Below are 23,561 nucleotides of genomic sequence, written 5' to 3'. Positions count from 1 at the left end.
GAGATGATATGATGGGTTTGAAAAGATTTGAAAAGAAATTGAAAAGATACTTGAGTTTTTGAAGAAGATTTGGGAAGGATTTGAAAGAAAATTGAAAAAGAGATTTAAAGAATTGTTGAATTTTTGAAAATTGAGGGTGAATAATGAAAGTTTGAAACATGTTTATGGAAAAAATTATGAGTTAAAACATGAAAATTTGAAAAAAAATTTGAATTTGGAAACAAAATCTCCTCCCCCTGCCTTTCTGGTGTTAAACGCCCAGAATGGTATCCATTCTCGCGTTTAACGCCCAATTGTTGGCCATTATGGGCGTTTAACGCCCAGCCAGGTACCCTGGCTGGCGTTAAACGCCAGAAACCCCTTTATCACTGGACATTTTGCTGAATGCCTAGGATGCTGCAATTCTGGCGTTAAACGCCCAGAATGGTACCCATTCTGGCGTTTAACGCCCAAAATGCCCTTTACTGGCATTTTCTTGTCAGCAAGCTCCTTTTCTCTGCTTTTTGCGCTGAATCCTTCTGTAACGCTGTGAATTCCTTCAATTTTGATGATTAACCTTTGAAGAAAGTGTATATCAAATTTCTACAGGTATTATTTAAAACAAATAACCTGCTAATGGCTGGATTGCCTCCCAGTAAGCGCTTCTTTATTATCTTTAGCTAGACCTCTACTGAGCTTCATTCAAGCCTCAGTTTTGAGCATTCTTGCTCAAAATTACTTTCAAGATAATGTTTGATTCTTTGTCCATTAACAATGAACTTTTTGTCAGAATTAATATCTTGAAGCTCAACATATCCATATGGTGACACTCCTGTAATCACATATGGTCCCCTCCACCGGGATTTTAATTTCCCGGGGAATAATCTAAGCCTAGAGTTGAACAGCAGAACTTTTTGTCCTGGCTCAAAGACTCTGGATGACAATTTCTTGTCATGCCACTTTTTTGCTTTTTTCTTATAAATTTTTGCATTTTCAAAAGCATTGAGTCTGAACTCCTCTAGCTCATTTAGCTAGAGCAATCTTTTCTCACCAGCTAACTTAGCATCCAGGTTTAGGAATCTGGTTGCCCAGTAGGCTTTATGTTCCAGTTCCACGGACAGATGACAGGCCTTGCCATACACAAGCTGGTATGAAGAGGTTCCTATAGGAGTCTTGAATGCTGTTCTGTATGCCCACATAGTATCATCTAAGCTCTTTGCCCAATCCTTTCTACGAGCAATTACAGTCCATTCCAGGAATTTTTTTAGCTCTCTATTAGAGACTTCAGCCTGCCCATTTGTCTGTGGATGATACGAAGTTGCTACTTTGTGGCTGATTCCATATCGGACCATGACAGAGTAAAGCTGTTTATTGTAGAAATGGGTGCCCCCATCACTGATTAGTACTTTGGGAACACCAAATCTGCTGAAAATATGTTTCTAGAGGAACTTCAGCACAGTCTTGGTATCATTAGTGGGTGTGGCAATTGCCTCCACCCATTTAGATACGTAGTCTACTGCCACCAGAATGTAAGTGTTTGAGTATAATGGTGGAAAAGGACCCATGAAGTCAATACCCCATACATCAAACAACTCAATCTCTAAGATCCCTTGTTGAGGCATGGAGTAACCATGAGGTAAGTTGCCAACTCTTTGGCAACTGTCACAGTTACGCATAAACTCTCAGGCATCTCTATAGAGAGTAGGCCAGTAGAAGCCACATTGGAGGACTTTAGTGGCTGTGCGCTCACTTCCAAAGTGTCCTCCATACTGTGATCCATGGCAATGCCACAGGATCTTCTGTGCCTCCTCTCTAGGGACGCATCTGCGGATCATTCCATCTGCACATCTCTTAAAGAGATATGGTTCATCCCACAAGTAGTACTTTGCATCAGAAATTAGTTTTTTCTTTTGCACCCTGCTGTACTCCTGGGGTATGAACCTCACAGCTTTGTAATTTGCAATGTCTGTAAACCATGGTGCTTCCTGAATGGTAAAGAGTTGCTCATCTGGAAAGGTCTCAGAGATCTCAGTAGAAGGGAGGGATGCCCCAGCTACTGGTTCTATCCGGGACAGGTGATCAGCTACCTAGTTCTCTGTCTCTTTTCTGTCTCTTATTTCTATATCAAACTCTTGCAGAAGCAACACCTATCTTATGAGCCTGGGTTTTGAATCCTGCTTTGTGAGTAAATATTTAAGAGCAGCATGGTCAGTGTACACAATCACTTTTGATCCTACTAAATAAGATCTAAACTTGTCAATGGCATAAACCACTACTAGCAGCTCTTTTTCTGTGGTTGTGTAATTCTTCTGTGCGTCATTTAGAACACGAATGGCATAGTAAATGATGTGCAGAATCTTGTTATGCCTTTGTCCCAACACTGCACCAATGGCATGGTCACTGGCATCACATATTAATTCGAATGGTAATGTCCAGTCGGGTGCAAAGATGACTGGTGCTGTGACCAGCTTGGCTTTCAGGGTTTCAAACACCTACAGACACTCTGTGTCAAACACAAATGGCGTGTCAGCAGCTAGCAGGTTGCTTAGAGGTTTTGCAATTTTTGAAAAATCCTTTATGAACCTCCTATAGAATCCTGCATGCCCCAGAAAGCTTCTGATTGCCTTAACATTGGCAGGTGGTGGTAATTTTTCAATCACCTCTACCTTGGCTTGATCTACCTCTATTCCCTTGCTTGAAATTTTGTGCCCAAGGACAATTCCTTCAGTCACCATAAAGTGACATTTTTCCCAGTTTAAGACCAGGTTAGTCTCTTGGCACCTTTTCAGGACAAGTGCTAGATGATCAAGACAGGAGCTGAATGAGTCTCCAAATACTAAAAAGTTATCCATGAAGACTTCCAGAAACTTCTCTACCATATCAGAGAAGATAGAGAGCATGCACCTCTGAAAGGTTGCAGGTGCATTGCACAGACCAAAAGGTATTCTTCTGTAAGCAAATACTCCCGATGGACATGTGAATGCTGTTTTCTCTTGGTCTTGAGGATCCACTGCAATTTGGTTGTAGCCTGAATAGCCATCCAAAAAGCAGTAGTATTCATGGCCTGCTAGTCTCTCTAGCATCTGGTCTATGAATGGTAAAGAAAAATGATCCTTTCTGGTGGCTGTATTGAGCCTTCTGTAGTCAATACACATACGCCACCCTGTAACTGTTCTTGTGGGAACCAGTTCATTCTTTTCATTATGAACTACTGTCATGCCTCCCTTCTTGGGGACAACTTGGACAGGGCTCACCCAGGGACTATCAGAAATAGGATAAATAATCCCAGCCTCTAGTAACTTAGTGACCTCTTTCTGCACCACCTCCTTCATGGTTGGATTTAGCCGCCTCTGTGGTTGAACCACTGGCTTAGTATCATCCTCTAATAGGATCTTGTGCATGCATCTTGCTGGGCTAATGCCCTTAAGATCACTTATGGACCACCAAAGAGCTGTCTTGTGTGTCCTTAGCACTTGAATTAGTGCTTTCTCTTCTTGTGTATTTAAAGCAGAGCTTATGATCACTGGAAAAGTGTCACCCTCTCCCAAAAAATGCATATTTTAGGGATGGTGGTAGTGGTTTGAGCTCGGGTTTAGGAGGTTTCTCCTCTTCCTGAGGGATTTTTAGAGGTTCTTTTATTTCCTCTGGTTCCTCCAAATCAGGCTGAACATCTTTAAAGATGTCCTCTAGCTCTGATTCAAGACTCTCAGTCATGTTGATCTCTTCCACCAAAGAGTCAATAATATCAGTGCTTATGCAGTCATTTGATGTGTCTGGATGTTGCATGGCTTTAACAGCATTTAACTTGAACTCATCCTCATTGACTCTCAGGGTCACTTCCCCTTTTTGTACATCAATAAGAGTTCATCCAGTTGCTAGGAAAGATCTTCCTAGAATGAGAGTTGCACTCTTGTGCTCCTCCATTTCCAGCACTACAAAGTCAGTGGGAAAGGCAAATGGCCCAACCTTGACAATCATGTCCTCAATTAGGCCTGATGGATATTTAATGGAGCTATCAGCAAGTTGAAGACATATCCGGGTTGGTTTGACTTCTTCAGTCAAGCCAAGCTTTCTGATAGTGGATGCAGGTATTAGGTTGATACTTGCTCTAAGGTCACATAGAGCTGTCTTGGTGCAAGCACCCTCTAATGTGCACGGTATCATAAAGCTTTCTGGATCTGTAAGCTTCTCTGGTAAGCTTTTCAGAATGACTGCACTGCATTTTTCAGTGAGAAAAACTTTTTCAGTTTCTCTCTAATCCTTCTTATGACTTAAGATCTCTTTCATGAACTTAGCATAAGAGGGTATGTGCTCAAGTGCCTCTGCAAATGGGATCTTTATTTCAAGAGTCCTGAGATAGTCTGCAAAGCGGACAAGTTGTTTATCCTGCTCCGCTTGGCGGAGTTTCTGAGGATAAGGCATCTTGGCTTTATATTCTTCAACCTTAGTTGCTGCAGGTTAATTCCTTACAGAGGTGGTTGGAGAAGCCTTCTTAGAGGGGTTACTATCAGCACTTGCAGGTGTCTGATCCCTCATTGGCGTTTGAACGCCAGGATTGGATGCTGGATGGGCGTTTAACGCCAGCTTCCCACCCTTTTCTAGCGTTTGAACGCCAGAAGTGGGCATCCACTGGGTGTTTAACGCCAGCTTTTCACCATTTTCTGGCGTTTGAACGCCAAAATAATTCCTCTCTGGGCTCTTGCTGTCCTCAGAGGGATTTTGGGCAGTGGTTTGGTCATCCTCTGTCAGTTGTTCCTTTCTTGGCTTTCTGCTACTTTGAGCTGAATTATTCAATGTCTTTCCGCTCCTTAATTGGACAGCTTGGCATTCTTCTGTTATCTGTTTAGATAGCTGCTGTCTTGTCTGATTCAATTGTGCTTCCATATTCTTGTTAGCCTTTTTAGTGTCTTGGAACATCTCTTTAATTTCTGCTAATTGTTTTGTCATAAGGAGTAATTGCTGATTAAGTTCAACAATCTGTTCTTGAGGATTTGGATCAGTAGTTACTGTCCTAGCCTCTTCTTTTATAGAGGACTCACGGCTTGAGTACAGATGCTGATTTCTAGCAACCGTATCTATGAGTTCTTGAGCTTTTTCAATCGTCTTTCTCATGTGTATAGATCCACCAGCTGAGTGGTCTAGAGACATTTGAGCTCTTTCTGTAAGCCCATAGTAGAAGATGTCTAACTGTACCCACTCTGAAAACATTTCAGAGGGGCATTTCCTTAGCATCCCTCTGTACCTCTCCCAGGCATTATAGAGGGATTCATGATCCTCTTGTTTAAAGCCTTGGATGTCCAGCCTTAGCTGTGTCATCCTTTTTGGAGGGTAAAATTGATTCAGGAATTTGTCTGATAACTATCTCCATGTTTTTATACTTGCTGTGGGTTAGTTATTTAACCACCTCTTAGCTTGATCTTTTACAGCAAATAGAAACAGTAATAATCTGTAGACATCCTGATTCACTTCTTTATCACGTACTGTGTCAGCAATTTGTAAGAACTGTGCCAAAAACTCAGTAGGTTCTTCCTGTGGAAGACCAGAATACTGACAATTTTGCTGCACCATGATAATGAGCTGAGGATTTAGCTCAAAACTGCTTGCTTTGATGGGAGGTATACAGATGCTACTCCCATATGCAGCTGTAATGGGGTTAGCATATGACCCTAGAGTCCTTCTGGACTGCTCATTTCCACTTAGGTCCATGATGGAGAAAGGGAGATGATGTGGATTGCAAATAAAATATATTTTTATTTTTATTTTATTTTAATTAAAATTAACCGAATAAAATAAAACGAAATAAATAAAAAAATAAAATAGAACTTTCAAAAATTAGAAGAAAATAAAAGCAAATTGAAAACTAAATTAATTAATTGCTTAAAAAGATTTTGGAAAGAGCAATCAAAAAAATATGATTGAAAATTATTTTGAAGAAGATATGATTAAGAAGATATGATTGCAATTTAAAAAAAAAGAGATATGATTGAAAAGATATGATTGAAGAAATTAAAAAGATTTGAAAAGATCAATTTTTTAAATTATAATTTTGACTTGACTAAAAAAAAGATATGATTTTAAAAATCTTTGACTAATTTAATGCAAAATTTCGAAATTTATGAGTAAAATAAGGAAAAGATATTTTTTTGATTTTTGAATTTTAATGATGAAAGAGAAAAATAACAAAATGACACTAAACCTAGAAATTTTAGATCAAAACAAAGAGAGCAAACAAGAAAACTTTGAATGTCAAGATGAACACCAAGAACACTTTTTTGAAAAATTTTTTAAGTATATAAAAGCACAAGGGAGACCAAACTTAAAATTTTTGGAAAATTAAACACAAATTTTCCAAAATATAAAGGAAAACACAAAGAAGACACCAAACTTAGAAATTTTAAAGATCAAGAAAGAACTAAGAACATGAAAATTCGAAAAACTGAAAGAAAATAACAGCATGCAATTGACAACAAACTTAAAATATAAAACTAAACTCAAATAAAAGACTCTAAACCAAAATAAATTATTCCTAATCTAAGCAACAAAATAAACCGTCAGTTGTCAAAACTCGAACAATCCTCGGCAACGGCGCCAAAAACTTGGTGCACGAAATCACAATCACACTTTTGCAATTCCGCACAACTAACCAGCAAGTGCACTGGGTCGTCCAAGTAATACCTTAAGTGAGTAAGGGTCGATCCCACGGAGATTGTCGACTTGAAGCAAGCTATGGTTATCTTGTAACTCTTAGTCAGAATATCAATAATTCTCAGATTTAATTGTAAAAAGTAAAAGAACATGAAATAAATACTTGTTTTGCAGTAATGGAGAACATGTTGAGGTTTTGGAGATGCTTTGTCTTTTGAATCTCTGCTTTCCTACTGTCTTCTTCTTCATGCACGCAAGACTCCTTCCATGGCAAGCTTTATGTTGGGCATCACCGTTGTCAATGGCTACTTCCCGTCCTCTCAGTGAAAATGTTCCAAATGCGCTGTCACCGCACGGCTAATCATCTGTCAGTTCTCGATCATGTCGGAATAGGATCCATTGATCCTTTTGCGTCTGTCACTACGCCCAACACTCGCGAGTTTGAAGCTCGTCATAGTCATCCCTTCCCAGATCCTACTCAGAATACCACAGACAAGGTTTGGACGTTTCGGATCTTAGGAATAGCCGCCAATAATTCTAGCTTATACCACGAAGACTCTGATCTGAATCATGAGGCTAAGAGATATTCATTCAATCTAAGATAGAATGGAGGTGGTTGTCAGGAACGCATTCATAGGTGAGAATGATGATGAGTGTCACGGATCATCACATTCATTAAGTTGAAGTGCGAATGAATATCTTAGAATAGAAGCAAGCGTGATAGAATGGAAAACGGTAGTAATTGCATTAATTCATGAAGAACAGCAGAGCTTCTCACCCCCAACAATGGGGTTTAGAGACTCATGCCGTAGAAGATACAATATGAAATGTGTAGAATGTCGTGAGGTACAAGATGAATTACTAAAAGTAGTTTTTATAGTAAAACTAGTGACCTAGGGTTACAGAAAATGAGTAAGCTAGGGTGTTTAGTGTAAAAATCCACTTCGGGGACCCACTTGGTGTGTGATTGGGTTGATCATTGAAGCTTTCATGTGTAGAGACTTTTCTTGGAATTAAACGCCAGTTTTTGTGCCAGTTTGGGCGTTTAACTCCAGCTTTTATGCCAGTTCTGGTGTTAAACGCCAGAATTCTTAAGCTGACTTGGAATGCCGGTTTGGGCCATCAAATCTTGGGCAAAGTATGGACTATTATATATTGCTGGAAAGCCCAGGATGTCTACTTTCCAACGCAATTGAGATAGCGCCAATTAGGCTTCTGTAGCTCCAGAAAATCCACTTCGAGTGCAGGGAGGTCTGAATCCAACAGCATCTGCAGTCCTTTTTCAGCCTCTGAATCAGATTTTTGCTCAGGTCCCTCAATTTCAAGCAAAAAATACCTGAAATCACAGAAAAATACACAAACTCATAGTAAAGTCCAGAAAAGTGAATTTTAAATAAAAACTGATAAAAATATAATAAAAACTAACTAAAATCTATTGAAAACATACTAAAAATAATACCAAAAAGCGTATAAATTATCCGCTCATCACAACACCAAACTTAAATTGTTGCTTGTCCCCAAGCAACTGAAAATCAAATAGGATAAAAAGAAGAGAATATACAATGAATTTCAAAAATATCTATGAAGATCAGTCTTAATTAGATGAGCGGGGATATTAGCTTTTTGCTTCTGAACAGTTTTGGCATCTCACTTTTTCCTTTGAAGTTCAGAATGATTGACATCTATAGGAACTCAAAATTCAGATAGTGTTATTGATTCTCCTAGTTAAGTGTGTTGATTCTTGAACACAGCTACTTTATGAGTCTTGGCCGTGACCCAAAGCATTTTATTTTCCAGTATTACCACCGGATACATAAATGCCACAGACACATAACTGGGTGAACCTTTTCAGATTGTGACTCAGCTTTGCTAGAGTCCCTAATTAGAGGTGTCCAAAGCTCTTAAGCACACTCTTTTTTTTGCTTTGGACCACGACTTTAACTGCTCAGTCTCAAGTTTTCACTTGACACCTTCACGCCACAAGCACATGATTAGGGACAGCTTGGTTTAGCCGCTTAGGCCAGGATTTTATTCCTGAGGGCCCTCCTATCCACTGATGCTCAAAGCCTTGGATCCTTTTTATTACCCTTGCCTTTTGGTTTAAAGGGCTATTGGCTTCTTCTGCTTGCTTTTTCTTTCTTTTTCTTCTCTTTTTTTTTCGCATATCATCCTCTCTTCTTTTTTTTTTCTTTTCTATTCACTACTTTTTCTTGTTTCAAGAATCAATTTTTTTTATTTTTCAGATTATCAATAACACTTCTCCTTTTTCATCATTCTTTCAAGAGCCAACAATTTTAACATTCATAAACAACAAATTCAAACATATGCACTGTTCAAGCATTCATTCAGAAAACAAGAGTATTGCCACCACATCAAAATAATTAAACTGTTTTAAAATTTGAAATTCATGTACTTCTTTTTCTTTTTCAATTAAAAACACTTTTTATTTAAGAAAGGTGATGGATTCATAGGACATTCATAGCTTTAAGACATAAGCTTTAAATTTTATTAATCATGGAATGACAATAAGACTCAAAAATAAATATAAGAGCAAACTAATAATAATAGAAGACAGAAAAGTTAAAAAAAAAAACAGAAAAATAAATGACTCTTAAAATAGACTCTTAATAATAAAGGTTATCACAGAGTTAGGACTCAACAACCTTAATTTTGAGAAGTGGATGCTCCCTCAGTCTGTGGGGTGCTTGGTCCTTCAAGGGAGAGCTTCTGGCGCTTCAGCTCCTGTAGCTCACGCCCCTGCTTCTCCTGTTCCTTCAGCAGTTTGCAGAGCATGCAGTTTTGATTCTGCTGTTCTTCCTTAAGTTGTTCCATAGCTTCTTGCAGCTTGGTAACAGATGCTTCTAGGCGGGTCCAGTAGTCAATTTCAGAAATTTCTGAGAGGAACTCCTACGCCCTCCTTTTTATGGAGTTGTCTTGCACTTGTCCTTCCATTGACGCAGACCTTCGCTTCATACCTGCTGCATCCATGGTTGAACGGCTACTCAGATGCATCACGTTCTCATTTTGCAATTGGGGATTAGGGTTAATGAATTAGAAAATTTGGGAACGGGTCCAGGTAAGCTTTCCGTTTGCCACACAAGCTTTTTCGTTTGCCACATCACACACTTCCGTCAACGGAGAAGACATCACTTGCCGGACGGGCATTTGGTGCACGTTTTTAAATTATCCAACGATATTTTTGTCGATAATAAAAGTGAGGGGCATTATTGTCAGCGTTTACAAAATTCGGGGGTATAATTAGTGGTTAACCCAAAAGATAAATTGATAATTGATAAAGTAACGACTAACAAGTGGTAAATGTGCAAGCACTAATGCAGCTTTGAAATAACAAAACAAAATGTACCTACACGAGAGTTGACAATTTTTTTTTCAAAATTTATGTGCAAATTTTCTTTACTTAAAATTGTTAGTTAAAATTTGATAGATAATTTAAAATATTTAATCAAATTATTATTAAACTACGTATAACTATTAATTTTATGCAAAAATAATTGTATGAGAGTCTTTAACCAATATTTAAGTTTTTTTTCGAAAAAAATTTAAACAATAAATATTTATATTAAAAATAACTTATAAATAAATTATTTTCTGTTTAATTTTTTAATTTTAAAGTATTTATTTAAAAAAATAAAAAAAATTATTATAAAAAAATCATTTTTAAAAATTTTTTTATATGTATTTAAATAATTATTTTAAAAGTTATAATTTAATTTTAAAATTTACTTCAAATATGAATATTATAATTTTTTATTAAAAAAAAAACTACTCATAGTCATAGACCAATCCAAATTTGCCATAAATTTAAGGTGTTTGCTATGGTACGATGATAAATTTATACGTACCGGTACAATAAAAACAAGAACAAATTAAAACACGAAACTTGGATTATATTTTCCACATCAGTAATTAATTTTTTTTTCTTTAAATATATATCATATCAATATTTTTACTAAACTATCCTTATATTTTAATAAAAATAAAAAATATTTTTTTATTTAATATTATAAAAAGACTTAAATATCCTTTTTCTTTTTATATTAAACAAAAACTATTCTAATCCTTTTAATTTACTCAAAATTCAATTAACCTTAATTTGAACCAAATTAAAAATTAAAATCACAATACATTTGATTATTCATATACTAGAAAATTACTTGATCTCTCATGAACCCTAATCTGATATCCCATTCATAACAAAAAGAAGAACACACCTAAAAAATAAAATTATTCTTTATCATTATATACCAATCTACCAATAAAATACATCCTCACCTCTAATCTCCTCCCCGAACAGCAGCAGCAGCTTATCTTCACCTTCTCCCTCCCTTGCAGCCGTGCTCTGTCTCCATCGTTCTTCACGCTTCACGTAGTAGCAGCACGCACGAGCAGCCGCCTTATCGTTCTCCACGCATCAACAGCCCTGTGTCGCCCTCCGTGCAGTGCAGCCATCGTGTCGTCCTCCACGTAGCAGCAACTCCGTATCGCTCTCCGTGCCTTCCTCCACTCCTCCCTGTAGTTGCCACTCTCTGTGTAACATGGTAGTTTCCAAAGGTGTGTAACAAATATACCCAGTTCATTTCGTGGCATTCAAATTGAAGTAAATAATTCAGTGTTTTGGTGATTCAATATTAACTTTCTATATTTTTGCAATGTACAGAGCACCAATAAAAAACTGTTATTGACTTAGCTTGTAGACTTGTAGTCGTTGACTTGGTGGAATATATTGTAGCTAAAAACTCCAATGTGACATGATGAAAACTTATTATTGAGTCTTTTGCTTCAAAATTATGAACAGACTAGAGTCTCTGGATTGTTGACAAATGCTCCGTTTATGCTGAATGTGGGTTGTGACATGTATGTGAACAATCCTGAGGTTGTTCTACACGCACTCTGCATTGTGTTTGCTTCACTTAGATATTTAAATGTGAGTTGTGAATTTGTTTTTTGATTTGTGAGTTGAATTGTAAATTTGTTTTACTAGTTCTTTGTGATTTGTGAGTTGAATTGTGAAGTTGTGTTTTGATTTGTAAGTTGAATCCATGCCTTTTTCTATGTATGGAAATGCAAATTTTGCTACTAGTTCTTTTTTCCAGCACAGGGGTCAGTGAAAGGCTTTTTCTGTTTTGAATAAATGATTAGAAGTAGAGCTTTTCTATTAGAAGCGGGCTTCAAATTTGTTAGGTCTTCATGTCTTCGATTCACTTTTTTACGAAATCTAGGTTTTTAAAATTTCTAATTTTCTATTTGGTTGTTTTTGCTTACTGGCAAATCAAGAATCCAATTTCCTTGGTTTCTAAGGCTTTTGATAAAATTATCTTACGTTAGATTAACCTCTCAGTATAATTGCTCGTAGATATATATAATGTCAGTATTACTCAAGGCATAGGATCATCACAATTATATAGAATGGTTTAGTTTAGTCGAAGCAGTTAAAAAAAATTCACTCAAAAATCTCACTGGAATGCCTTATTAGCTTAAAATTTGAAAGAATTATTTATTTTTGTGATTATAAAAGATCTGTTCAATTTAAAATTAAGCAGAGAAAAAGTTTATTCAGTGCATTATAGACGGTTAATGTATTGATGCAAAATTGAATCGAGTCATATATTTAGATGATAGGAAACTTTATTTGATGTGATTGGGTAATTGGAGAGGAACTTGGTAGGTTTGGAAAACAGGTGGTGAAGATCCATCATTCATGGTCAAGGTTGATTCCCAGAACTTAGAAAATATGTTGGGATTTTCTGAAGCTAACTTGTCAAGCGAATCCAATTCTTTCATGACATATTTTATTCGTTGTTTTAAGTGAAAATGTATTCCTTCTGAAAGATAAACATTGTAGATACAACTTTCTTTTTCTATTTTCTTTGATTTTTTGAGTCAAATGTAAGATACGATCCCATATGAACTTTTATGTTTGTATATTGTTGAAGGGTTAGAAGAGAAGAAGCACGTTTAGATTTTTTTGAAAGTTTCAATTTTTGGTTTGGCAAATTTTTTATTCATGAGCGCAGAAGTGATTTTGCATTCAAAATCACGTGGAAGCAACCATTTTGAGCTTCTTCGTTTCACTAACGGGCTTTTAGCCATCAACGTTCAATCTTTATTTATCTTTTACCAACTTTATCCTTTACGCATGTTATTGTATTATTTATGAAATTTTTATTATTTCTGTTTATATGAACTTTTTTTTCTATTATTTATTATTTTTGTTCTTTGTTAATTATTTATTTGACATGATACATTTTTATAATTATGCTTTTTTTTGTATTATTTTTTATTATCTTTTTATAATATAATTTATTAATCTTATTAGGTAAAGTGAATTAAACAAAAAATTAATCGTAAATAATAATAATAGTAAAAAATTATAGCATACAAGAATACTAAGAGTACTAAAAATATACTATATAAAAATATCATCAAAATTTTTTGATTTATTTCAATCACTACTAAAGTAAATATTTAATTTTTTTTATTATTCTTAGTACTCTCTAAAATTTATATTTTGTTAGTTTTAGTCAAAAATATATTTTGTCAATTTTTATATGTTATTTTTATTTTAGTATATAAATATTAATTTTATTATAAAATTAATTAATAAGATCTATCAAAATATTTAAATTAAAATGACAAGATAATATACAAAAATTATTTAAATTGATATCTATTTTAACAATTTTTTATCTAAAAGTAATTTTGAGTAGTGTAATCCAAACAACATTTATTTTACTACAAACTTACTTTTGATCAAAATCAAGTTTGCAAAATCAATTTTATACAAACTCCTGTTTGTAAACTGTAATCCAACCACGCACGAATATGTTTGGATTCAATAACAAGAATATTAGAGGATATTTTGCATATCAGCACCAGTACATCATAGCATTCAACTAAACTAAACTCTAACAACTCTTATATTCAACTAAATTACTTAATGAAAAAAATAAAATAAAATCTATTAACATGAATCCTTTTTTGTGACAACCTTAACATGTATTGTACTTTAACAGCAACAACAACAACAACAACAACAACAACAACAACAACAACAACAACAACAACAACAACAACAACAACAACAACAACAACAACAAGAAGAAGAAGAAGATGGTCGTGCGGTGGTGCGGTGCGGTGCGGTAGGGCGGCGGTGCGATGTGGTGCGGCAGGACGGCAGTGCAGGGCGGCAGTCCCCCTTCTCTCCCCCTCCTCCCCCTCCCCCCTTTTTTCTCGCGGCCTCCCCCCCTTTCTTTCTCTCCCTGGTCCCCACCCCCTTTTCTTCTTTTTTATTTATTTATTTTATAATTTTTTAATAATAAAGGGTAATTTTGTAAAAAAAAGAAAATTGAAGTAAAAAATGACAATTTTATAACGTTTTGTAACGTTGAGGATGATTTTAATAAGAAAAAAAGGTCGGGGACGATTTTGATTTCGACCCCAGACCTTGGGGACGAAAAAAGTACTTATCCCTAATTATGTTTTGGATGAAAACTTGGTTTATAATTATGTTTATTAGATATTTATAATTACAAAGACTTTAATGTTTGTGAATGTTAAAATTATAATTTGTTTATACTTTTAGAAATTATAATAGTTAAAAATAAAAAATAGAAGAGATTTTTTATGCCTTTATATATTATTTAATAGTTAAAAGTAAAAAAAAAAAGAGAATATTTGGCGGGCTTAGCCCGCCGGCCCGCTGGCCCGCCAACCCACCATTAGGCGGGGCGGTTGGGATTTTGGGACCGCCTCACTAGGCGGGGCGAGGCGGGCCAGCCCGCCAAAGAGCGCGCTTCTGGCGGGCGGGGCGGGGCAGGCTTTCCCGCTTGCCCGTGTACTTGAGAGCTTTTGTTCAATTTTCCTGCTTATTAAAGCTTTGATTGATGGAATAGTTTTGCACTTTGTCATTATCAATCCTGCAAATTAGCCCAAAAATCTGTCATTTCTTAAATACCACAAACTAACAAGTATACCTAATACTGGAAACAAACAAACAAAACAAAAAATAAATAAAAATGGTGGGAATCGTCGAAATATGAATAATTGGATTAGGGATGGCAACTCCATCCGAACCCGCGGGTACCCACCTCGCCCCTATCCGTTCGGGGCGGGTAATTATCCGCCCCGCACCGGGGCGGGTTTTTAGCGGGGCGGGGACGGGTTTAGGTACTACCCGCCCCGGTATATATATAATATATAATTTTAATATATAATGTGTAATATATAGAAAATAATTAGTAAAATGATTGATAATATTGTATCATATTTAAAAATTTACTTTAATTTATGTTATGAATGTGATGATGGTTAAATAAATTTTGAAATTTAATTTTATTTATTAGATTTTAATAATTATAGGGGCGGGTAGGGGCGGGGCGGGTACCCGCGGGGGCGGGTTAGGGTTCAACCATTTACTACCCGCGGGTATGAGCGGGGCGGGTTTTATGCGAGTTATTGTAAGGCGGGGCGAGGTCGGGTAGAGCAAAAATCCTCCCCTACCCGCCCCGTTGCCACCCCTAAATTGGATGTATTAAGCCCTACGTGAAAGAAACAATGAAGCAACTTTTGACCCATGTGAAAGTTTATTCTATTTCACAGCCAACTTTGGGCTCTCAAGTAAAGAAGAAATTTGTTTGGATAAAATTTAATGCAAGATCCAACACCCAAATGTAAAGGTCTTGAAAAAGCAAACCTTCAGAAAAATTTCAAGAACTATTATCAGTGAAAAACTCAGCTCACAAACTATTTATAGATAAGCAAAATTTATCAATTACTAAACATGTGATTTAGAGATCTGATATGAAGGCATGTAAAGAATTGTTCATAAATACCAGTCCACATCAAAGCACAAACATAGTAAAGCTTAGCTCATTCCCATTCTACAGTCTACTATCTGTATTTTTGTATTTAATAAAGAAAGGGAAGAGCAGAGATAGAAATCCAGCCTGGATATGCACCAGAAGAGATTATGGACACAGAGCAGACTTACTTTGGTTCTTTCCTCTTTGCAGAAAAGACTCGAAGAGCTGTAAATCTCATGCATTTGTTCAAAAGCAACATAAATTCCATCAGCTATGACTAATTAAATAACATGCTCATGGATATCATAAGTTATGCCTTGAGTCACATCACATTACTCTCTCAGAGATTAGAAAAAATGAACCCTTGGGTATTATTCCCTCCATAATTCTTCATCAACATACTTAGCAAAAGGCATGAAATGTAATTCCAAAGGATTTAAATTTGATGACACCAACACCAAATTTCTCTTCATCCGACAATTAAGAGTAATGATGATCTAAATGTGAAACAGTGGAAGGTAAATTTTTAGGCATTTGGTCAGTGTCCAAAGATAAAACTCACTACAATTAATATGTATTAGTATTATATGCGATGGTACTTATATGAAAGTTTGAAACATTTCTCAGGTGGAATATTATTTTCTTGATCTTTGGACTTGGCAAATTCTGCAAAATCCTTGAGGCATGCCAAAAACAATGTCATTGCTTTGTCTAGCGTGTACTCCAGAACAAGTTCACTGGACCGAACCTGCAAAATCAAGGATATATTGCAATTGAGGATCCAAAGCAATTGGTTTATATAGACATAACATAACACAATAAAAACAACTAAACAAATTAAAGCCTTTGCAATTGTTCATAGAAATTAAAGATCAATAATTCTTAGCTACAATATATTCCACCAAGTCAACGACTACAAGTCTACCAGCTAAGTCAATAACAGTTTTTCATTGGTGCTCTGTACATTACAAAAATATAGAAAGTTAATATTGAATCACCAAAACACTGAATTATTTACTTCAATTTGAATGCCACAAAATGAACTGGGTATATTTGTTACACACCTTTGGAAACTACCATGTTACACAGAGAGTGGCAACTGCAGGGAGGAGTGGAGGAAGGCACGGAGAGCGATACGGGGTTGCTGCTACGTGGAGGACGACACGATGGCTGCACTGCACGGAGGGCGACACAAGGCTGTTGATGCGTGGAGAACGATAAGGCGGCTGCTCGTGCGTGCTGCTACTGCGTGAAGCGTGAAGAACGATGGAGACAGAGCACGGCTGCAAGGGAGGGAGAAGGTGAAGATAAGCTGCTGCTGCTGTTCGGGGAGGAGATTAGAGGTGAGGATGTATTTTATTGGTAGATTGGTATACAATGATAAAGAATAATTTTATTTTTTAGGTGTGTTCTTCTTTTTGTTATGAATGGGATATCAGATATTAGATTAGGGTTCATGAGAGATCAAGTAATTTTCTAGTATATGAATAATCAAATGTATTGTGATTTTAATTTTTAATTTGGTTCAAATTAAGGTTAATTGAATTTTGAGTAAATTAAAAGGATTAGAATAGTTTTTGTTTAATATAAAAAGAAAAAGGATATTTAAATCTTTTTATAATATTAAATAAAAAAATATTTTTTATTTTTATTAAAATATAAAGATAGTTTAGTAAAAATATTGATATGATATATATTTAAAAAAAAATTAATTACTGATGTGAAAAATATAATCCAAATGTCGTATTTTAATTTGTTCTTGTTTTTATTGTATCGGTACGTATAAATTTATGATTGTATAGTAGCAAACATCTAAATTTAATTGAAACTAGTTGGAAAAGATGAAAGTGTATGGGTAGACTAAAATTCACGTGAGAAGAATATTTAACTTAGATGAAAAGGCGAGAGGGAAAAGACGCACTCCAAAATGATATAAACGAAAGTCCGCAGAGACAAAATGCATCTGTGATCTACTGTGTCGTGTGCCTTTGCCGCTCTCTCTCTCTCTCTCTTCTGGTTGGGACTGTGGGGAAAAATATACACAGCCTTGGGGGGTCAATTCGAGTGTATGCGCGCGATGGAAATAGCGGAAACTCCTAAGTTGGCAAGAATCCTTCTTCATTAGCTACCTTGCTTTCTTAATTCTTTAATTCTTTAATTTGTAACTGTTCCATTGCCATTTGTCATCAGCCTCTGGATTCGGATCGCTTTGCTGCCGATAGCTTTGTCATACACATCAATGCCTTCTCTTCCTCTTTTCCCACCACCACCGCCGCCGCCGCCACCACCACCACCACCACTCCTCCTCCTAATAATAATACCAGAATCACGGTACTCCTCTCCCTCTCTACTTTCCTAAATCATATTTACTCTTCTCTTTCTTCTCTTGCTCCAATTTATTCATAATTTAGACTCCTCAAAGCTCAAAGTTACTAGTCTCACTTTTTTTATTATTTTTTTCGGTGCATTATTATTGCTGTTGGCCTATTGCACTTATTAATCTTAATGCTAAACTTCGCAATCATGCTGCCATTTTCCCTATATATTAATATTAAAAAGAAATGAACATTGCCACTGTCGTTAATTTATTATTAGTATTATACACTGAACTGAAAGGACAATATCCATTGATTTTTCTTTTTTCCTTTTTTTTTTTTGTTTTTTGGCGCCCACTGGTTCAAGTGTCTTTCTCAAGATTATTGCTAGTACTACCAATTACTTCGCCCTTAACATTTATTTTGAACGGATTATGAAAGGTTAAAATTACAGCGTCAGCAGGCTATCTAATTTAACCATTTTAACTGTGTAACCCTTTTAGTCTTACTTATAAATTTTATTTTTAAAAATAACTTTAAAAAAAAAGTTGCAGAGGAGCCTTTCGAGGAAAGGATCTCAGCGTGGGGGCGAGAGGAAGGTGAATGAAAATGCAACACTTCATGATAGGGATACTGCTACATCCTCACCAAAAGGTACTCTTGTATTTCCTTGCAAATTATATTATATTTTGTTTTATATGAATATCTGATATAGCCAGGGGGGACCATGCGATCCACCTATATTGTTTCTTTTGTTTTAGTTGAACAGAATTATAATATAATGTAATTATCACCGCATTTGTTTGTTTGCATTATTATTAGCTCAGAAATGCTAGCTGGCCATGGTTCATTGTAGATGTAAGACAGTAAGAGTAGAACACAACCACAGAGGTGACAAAATAAACTTGTCCTTCATTCCTCCATACCTTAATTTGTTTATGTCTCAATTAATTAAAAATATTTTATTACCAAGCTGTGCATGTGTGGGGTGCCCCTGATTGAAGGTCTCGCCTTGCTGGATTATTATAATCGCAGTCTCTATCATCATCATCATATAGAATGATAAACATCTATCCGTTATATATGTATAGGCTGTAAGTGAAAGTGAAAGAGGACCCTACGACTGCGGGGTCAAACATATATAGCAGAAGGATGATTACATTTACATGGCTAGCTAGTTGGTTAGGGGAAAGTGAATGATTACATTACATTTACATGCCTAGTTTGGTGCAAGTACATTGCAATGGTAGTTTCGGGGGTTGGGGACTTGGGGCTACAAGTTGTGAAATAGATATAACAAATTCCCTTTTACCACTTGTATATATTGTATATGTATAGTTTTTTTTTCTTTGTATTGGTATGATGGGTGGAATTGATGATTGAAGTTGTGTGCAGCAGTTGGTGGGTCATGCACGCCCGAAAAGGCCGCACTACTGGGAGTAGGGTCCATCGATCATTCCATCAACCCACACATCCATCATCAGATTCCTGTAACACCCACCGGCACCACCGCTGCAGAAGGTGCCAAATCTCTTACTCGTAGAAATAGTTTCCGACGCTCTTCTTTGTGGGCCCTTGACCCTAGAAGGGTACTCCTGTTCTTCGCTACCTTGTAAGTACACTTATCCTTTGTCATCTTATTACTCTCTGTCTTTTGATTTGCTCTAGCTAATTGGTGATGCTGTGGAACAAAAACAGGTCAAGCATGGGAACAATGTTGCTGATATACTTCACTCTTGCAATCAGTAAGCAAAATTCAGATGACTGATGATTGATTTCAATGAACCCCGATTATAGGGTATACATATATACATGCGGATAAAAGGGCATGCGTTGCAGAGAAAAGACAGAACATACACCAGAATAGAAATGTGCATTTGGCTACTGGCGATTACGACGATAGATAAATGCAAACACAGAAGACATGTTTATGCCAACGGAAGACAAAACAGATCACACGGCATTGCGCATTAGTTTAGCCTATCGCAGTGCATGTGGAGAATCAGAAATCACTGTTTTGCTCTTACGTTGATGAAATGAATTAGCATGTGATGAACGTTAATCTTACTCCTTGTTTTAAGCATATATATGTATATGTATATGTATGTTGTCAATTATAGTTTCAACTTGAGCAGAGGAAAATAAAAGAAAACCAATATTGAATATACTTGTATAGTGTTTGCCTACGCGGCTGACACAAACGCATCCGTCCCTAAAGGCTTGTTTCCCATTTTGTAAGAAATAGTGTGCAATTCAGGGACAAAAGAAAGAACGCTGAAAGTGACAAATGAACGAACGACCTTGACTCCAGACAAGGGGTGGCAAACGAGACTAAACCTGCCGGACCGACCCGCGTAACTCGCTAAAAGAGACGAATCGGACTGGAAAATTGGGACCGCCAAATAGCAAAAGCCCGCCTAACCCACACCGCTTAAACTGCGGGCTTTAGCGGGTAGGGCGGACTTTCCTGCCGGGCTTAGTATTTTTTTAGTGAGGGGGTATTTTTACAATTTTTTGGCCAAAACCTAACTTCCCCCAACTTAACTTACAGAGTATGAAGATAAAATTGAGTGGTTTGAATTATTTTTATATTATTTTGGAGACAATATTTATAATTATGTTTTAAATTATGTTTATTTTGTTTTGGAGAGAATATTTATACTTATGTTTTGGATGAAAACTTGATTTATAATTATGTTTATTAGATATTTATAATTACAAAGATTTTAATATTTATGAATATAAAAAATATAATTTTTTATGTCTTTAGAAATTATAAATTTATTAATATGATTGTGAAATTATATATATTATTTAATAGTTAATAGTATAAAAAAAAAAGAACTTTGACAGGCTTAGCCCGCCAGCCCACCAGCCCGCAGTTAGGCGGGGCAGGCTGAGATTCTAGGACCACCTCACTAGGTAGGGCAGGGCTGGTAGCCCGCCAAAAGACGGGCTTCTGGTGGGGCGGGGCGGGCTTCCCCGCTTGCCACCCCTACTCCAAACAAATGATACTGATGTTGTGAGAGATCATGCTAAGCTAACGATACCTTGTGTTGTCATCAACATAAAATATCGAGTTTAATACATACTGAGGTGCGTGGGAAAAATTAAATCGCTAATCCGAAACCCCTACTTCATCAAATGACGAACTCAACGAGACATTCCAACGAAAGATGAAAAAGAATAAGAACTGCAGACCAAACATAATAGACGGTAAGAACAAGTTATATCTTGCTATAGGCCATTTATCATGACACATATTTGACTTCTAACTCAGAAATGGAAGAATCCAGTTACAACTTACAACTTCCTCTCCATCCCCATCTAGTAGTTGTTGAGTTTCGTCCATGTGCTTGTTCCAGTCCTACTAAACAGCAAGATGGGAACTCCCTGAGTCACGTAAAACAGTACCATTAGGTATCCTTTATTAGTGATTTTTTGTTCAGTTTTTTATTACAATAATTTAAAAAAAATTGAAACAAACACATCTAAATATATTTAGTGTCTTTTTAAAACTAAATACACATTTGAAATACAAACTAAATAAAACTGAAATTTAAATTTTAAAATTTAAGATTTTTGTTTCAGTTTTAGCAATTTTAATTATTAATAGATTATCATTTAAATACATATCCAAAAATTAAATTCAATAAAATTAAAGATTTTAATTTTAAAATCCAAAAAATAAATCTTAAGGGTTTTAATTATTAACCCACATATTTGAAACCCTTACAAGAGATCATATTTTAAATTAATATGTTAAATATACTTTTTATTGAATAAGATCTAAAAAAATTACCTTAATTATTCATTTTAATAATTTTAAAAACGTTAATAAAAAAAATAAGAAATGTTAGATACATTTTTATCGAATAAGATATAAAAAAATTAATTTTATTTTTAATATTTAAATTTAAATTTTAGATTTATGATTTTGAATGTGTTTCAAACATATTTTGTATATAAGTCAATAATTTTAAATGTGTAATAATTTAAAAAATAACCAATTTTTACAAACATACATTTTAATAATTTTAAAAGCGTTAATATTCAAATAAGTAACGATAAAATCCAACTAATAATAAAAAAAAGAAATAATAGATGAGTTTTTATCGAATAAGATATAAAAAATTAATTTTATATTTAACGTTTAAATTTAAATTTTTTATTTATGATTTTGGATGTGTTTTAGAAATATTTTGTGTATCACTTAATAATTTTATATGTGTTACAATTAAAAATAAAAACAAATTTTTACGTACATTTTAATAATTTTTAAAGCGTTAATATTCAAATAAACAACAACAAAAATTCTAACTATTAAAATAAAGAAATATTAGATGAGTTTTAATCGAATAAGATATAAAAAAATTAATTTTATTTTTAATGTTTAAATTTAAATTTTAGATTTATGATTTTGGATGTGTTTTAAAAATATTTTTTGGATAACTTAAAAATTGTAGATATGTAATTGCTCCTTTATTTATCTTTAATTCGGTCTAATGATTTTATGTTGGTGGTCTTCTCTAATTTCTAGAGATAAAGATTAAAAAAATAAAAGAAAGAAAGAAAAAAGAAGGGGAAGAAGAAGAAAAGAATATTGATGCATAGACTGATAATTTATTTATGGGATAAGTATTGTTTTGGTCCCTCACGTTAAGGGTTCCGTCCCTGGTGTATATTTTAATTAATTAAAATATACACCAGGGACGGGTTCGATTCCGACCCTCAATGAGAGACCAAAACAATATTTATCCCAATTAGTAAATTTTGGTTGTGTTACATGCACACCACTTTCACCCACCACTTTCGGCCACTGTATTGATATACGTATATGATACAAAATACGAAATTCAAAAATTAAAAAAAAAACGGCATTCTCAACCTTACTCTCACGCGCTCGCTAAAACAGCATTCTTCTTTCTCGTTCCCTTACTCTCACTCTCACTCTCACTCTTTGATGCGACTCCTTCCTCATCCTCATTCTCAACGGTGATTCCCCTTCCCTCTCTCTCTGGCGGCACGATTCTCCTTCTCTCTCTCTCTCCAGTGGCACGATTCTCCTTCGCTCTCTTTCAGGCGCGGTTGCGATTCTCCTTCCTCTGTCTTGGGCGTGGTGGTGCTCTCTGTCTAAGGCGCAAATTTCATCGATTGTTTTCTTTGTTTGATTCTGTAAGGTAAATTTCTATTCCTTGTTTGATTCTGCATTTTTCTTGTTTTATTCTATCTGTAACACCCTACTATACTTAATCTTATGCTTAAGTCATAAGACTGAGATAGTAAGGTATTACGACCTCTAAAAATAGTAATATATATAATAATAGAGAAAAGATACTTAACTAGGAGCCTTGAAAAATGGGTAAAACAAAAATCGCAAAACAAAAAGTGCAACGCTCAGGAAATGATTACTTGCGTGCTAAGAAACCTAATAGGAACATGATAAAGTTAAGCAAAAGAATAAAGGAAAGCCAAGGAAACAGCATAACTAGCCCCTGACTTAGCCTGCGAAGCTAAGGCTGGCCAGAGGATATATATATATACATATGAACATACATAGGTATCCCCAAAATATACCAAAATACCAAAATAAACTCCTATCTCTCCCTCAACCTCTAAGAGGAGCAGCATACACAAGTTACTTGGAGAGTAAGCTAAACAAATATATACATATATACAACCAAAAAACCAAAATACACCCAAGGACTACTTCGCTTCCCAAGATCCAGACGTCTAGCGAGGAGCCTCTCGACCTGCATCTGAAAAATAACAATACAATATGGAATGAGAACCGGAGGTT

General features: G+C 35.4%; 1 protein-coding gene and 2 long non-coding RNA genes across 6 annotated transcripts; 2 read left to right on the top strand and 1 right to left on the bottom strand.

The window, feature by feature from the left end:
- The first annotated feature begins 10,874 nt into the window (after positions 1-10,874).
- On the top strand, positions 10,875-14,136 carry LOC140179625 (uncharacterized). Its single transcript, XR_011873275.1, has 2 exons — positions 10,875-11,196; positions 13,659-14,136. It is a non-coding gene; the product is annotated as an uncharacterized lncRNA (long non-coding RNA).
- A 1,657-nt stretch (positions 14,137-15,793) lies between these two features.
- Positions 15,794-16,947, bottom strand: LOC112749919 (uncharacterized). Its single transcript, XR_003175272.3, has 2 exons — positions 16,511-16,947; positions 15,794-16,194 (listed from the first exon to the last, which is right to left on the bottom strand). It is a non-coding gene; the product is annotated as an uncharacterized lncRNA (long non-coding RNA).
- Positions 16,948-17,319: 372 nt separating this feature from the next.
- Positions 17,320-19,928, top strand: LOC112749917 (uncharacterized). 4 transcript variants are annotated; one of them, XM_025798350.3, is made up of 5 exons: positions 17,320-17,550; positions 17,637-17,777; positions 18,316-18,415; positions 19,160-19,373; positions 19,460-19,928. In XM_025798350.3, the coding sequence occupies exons 1-5, from the start codon at positions 17,515-17,517 to the stop codon at positions 19,527-19,529; spliced, it is 561 nt and encodes a 186-aa protein (XP_025654135.1). In that variant the 5' UTR covers positions 17,320-17,514; the 3' UTR covers positions 19,530-19,928. The 4 variants fall into 4 exon arrangements, with proteins under 4 accessions (XP_025654135.1, XP_025654134.1, XP_025654133.1 ...); XM_025798349.3 differs by having other exon boundaries at positions 17,374-17,550; positions 19,157-19,373; XM_025798348.3 differs by having other exon boundaries at positions 17,374-17,550; positions 18,310-18,415.
- The last annotated feature ends 3,633 nt before the right edge of the window (positions 19,929-23,561 follow it).

Source organism: Arachis hypogaea, chromosome 15, assembly GCF_003086295.3.
Source record: "Arachis hypogaea cultivar Tifrunner chromosome 15, arahy.Tifrunner.gnm2.J5K5, whole genome shotgun sequence".
In the NCBI taxonomy this organism is placed as follows: domain Eukaryota; kingdom Viridiplantae; phylum Streptophyta; class Magnoliopsida; order Fabales; family Fabaceae; genus Arachis; species Arachis hypogaea.
This window is presented reverse-complemented; position numbering and strand designations above follow the sequence as displayed.

Excerpts from the sequence above, each read along its gene's own strand:
- LOC112749917 (XM_025798347.3), top strand. The coding sequence starts at position 17,515 with ATGCGCGCGATGGAAATAGCGGAAACTCCTAAGTTG. Across the intron at positions 17,551-17,636 it reads TAGCGGAAACTCCTAAGTTG|CCTCTGGATTCGGATCGCTT; the intron begins GCAAGAATCCTT and ends ATTTGTCATCAG. Across the intron at positions 19,374-19,459 it reads CTCCTGTTCTTCGCTACCTT|GTCAAGCATGGGAACAATGT; the intron begins GTAAGTACACTT and ends GAACAAAAACAG.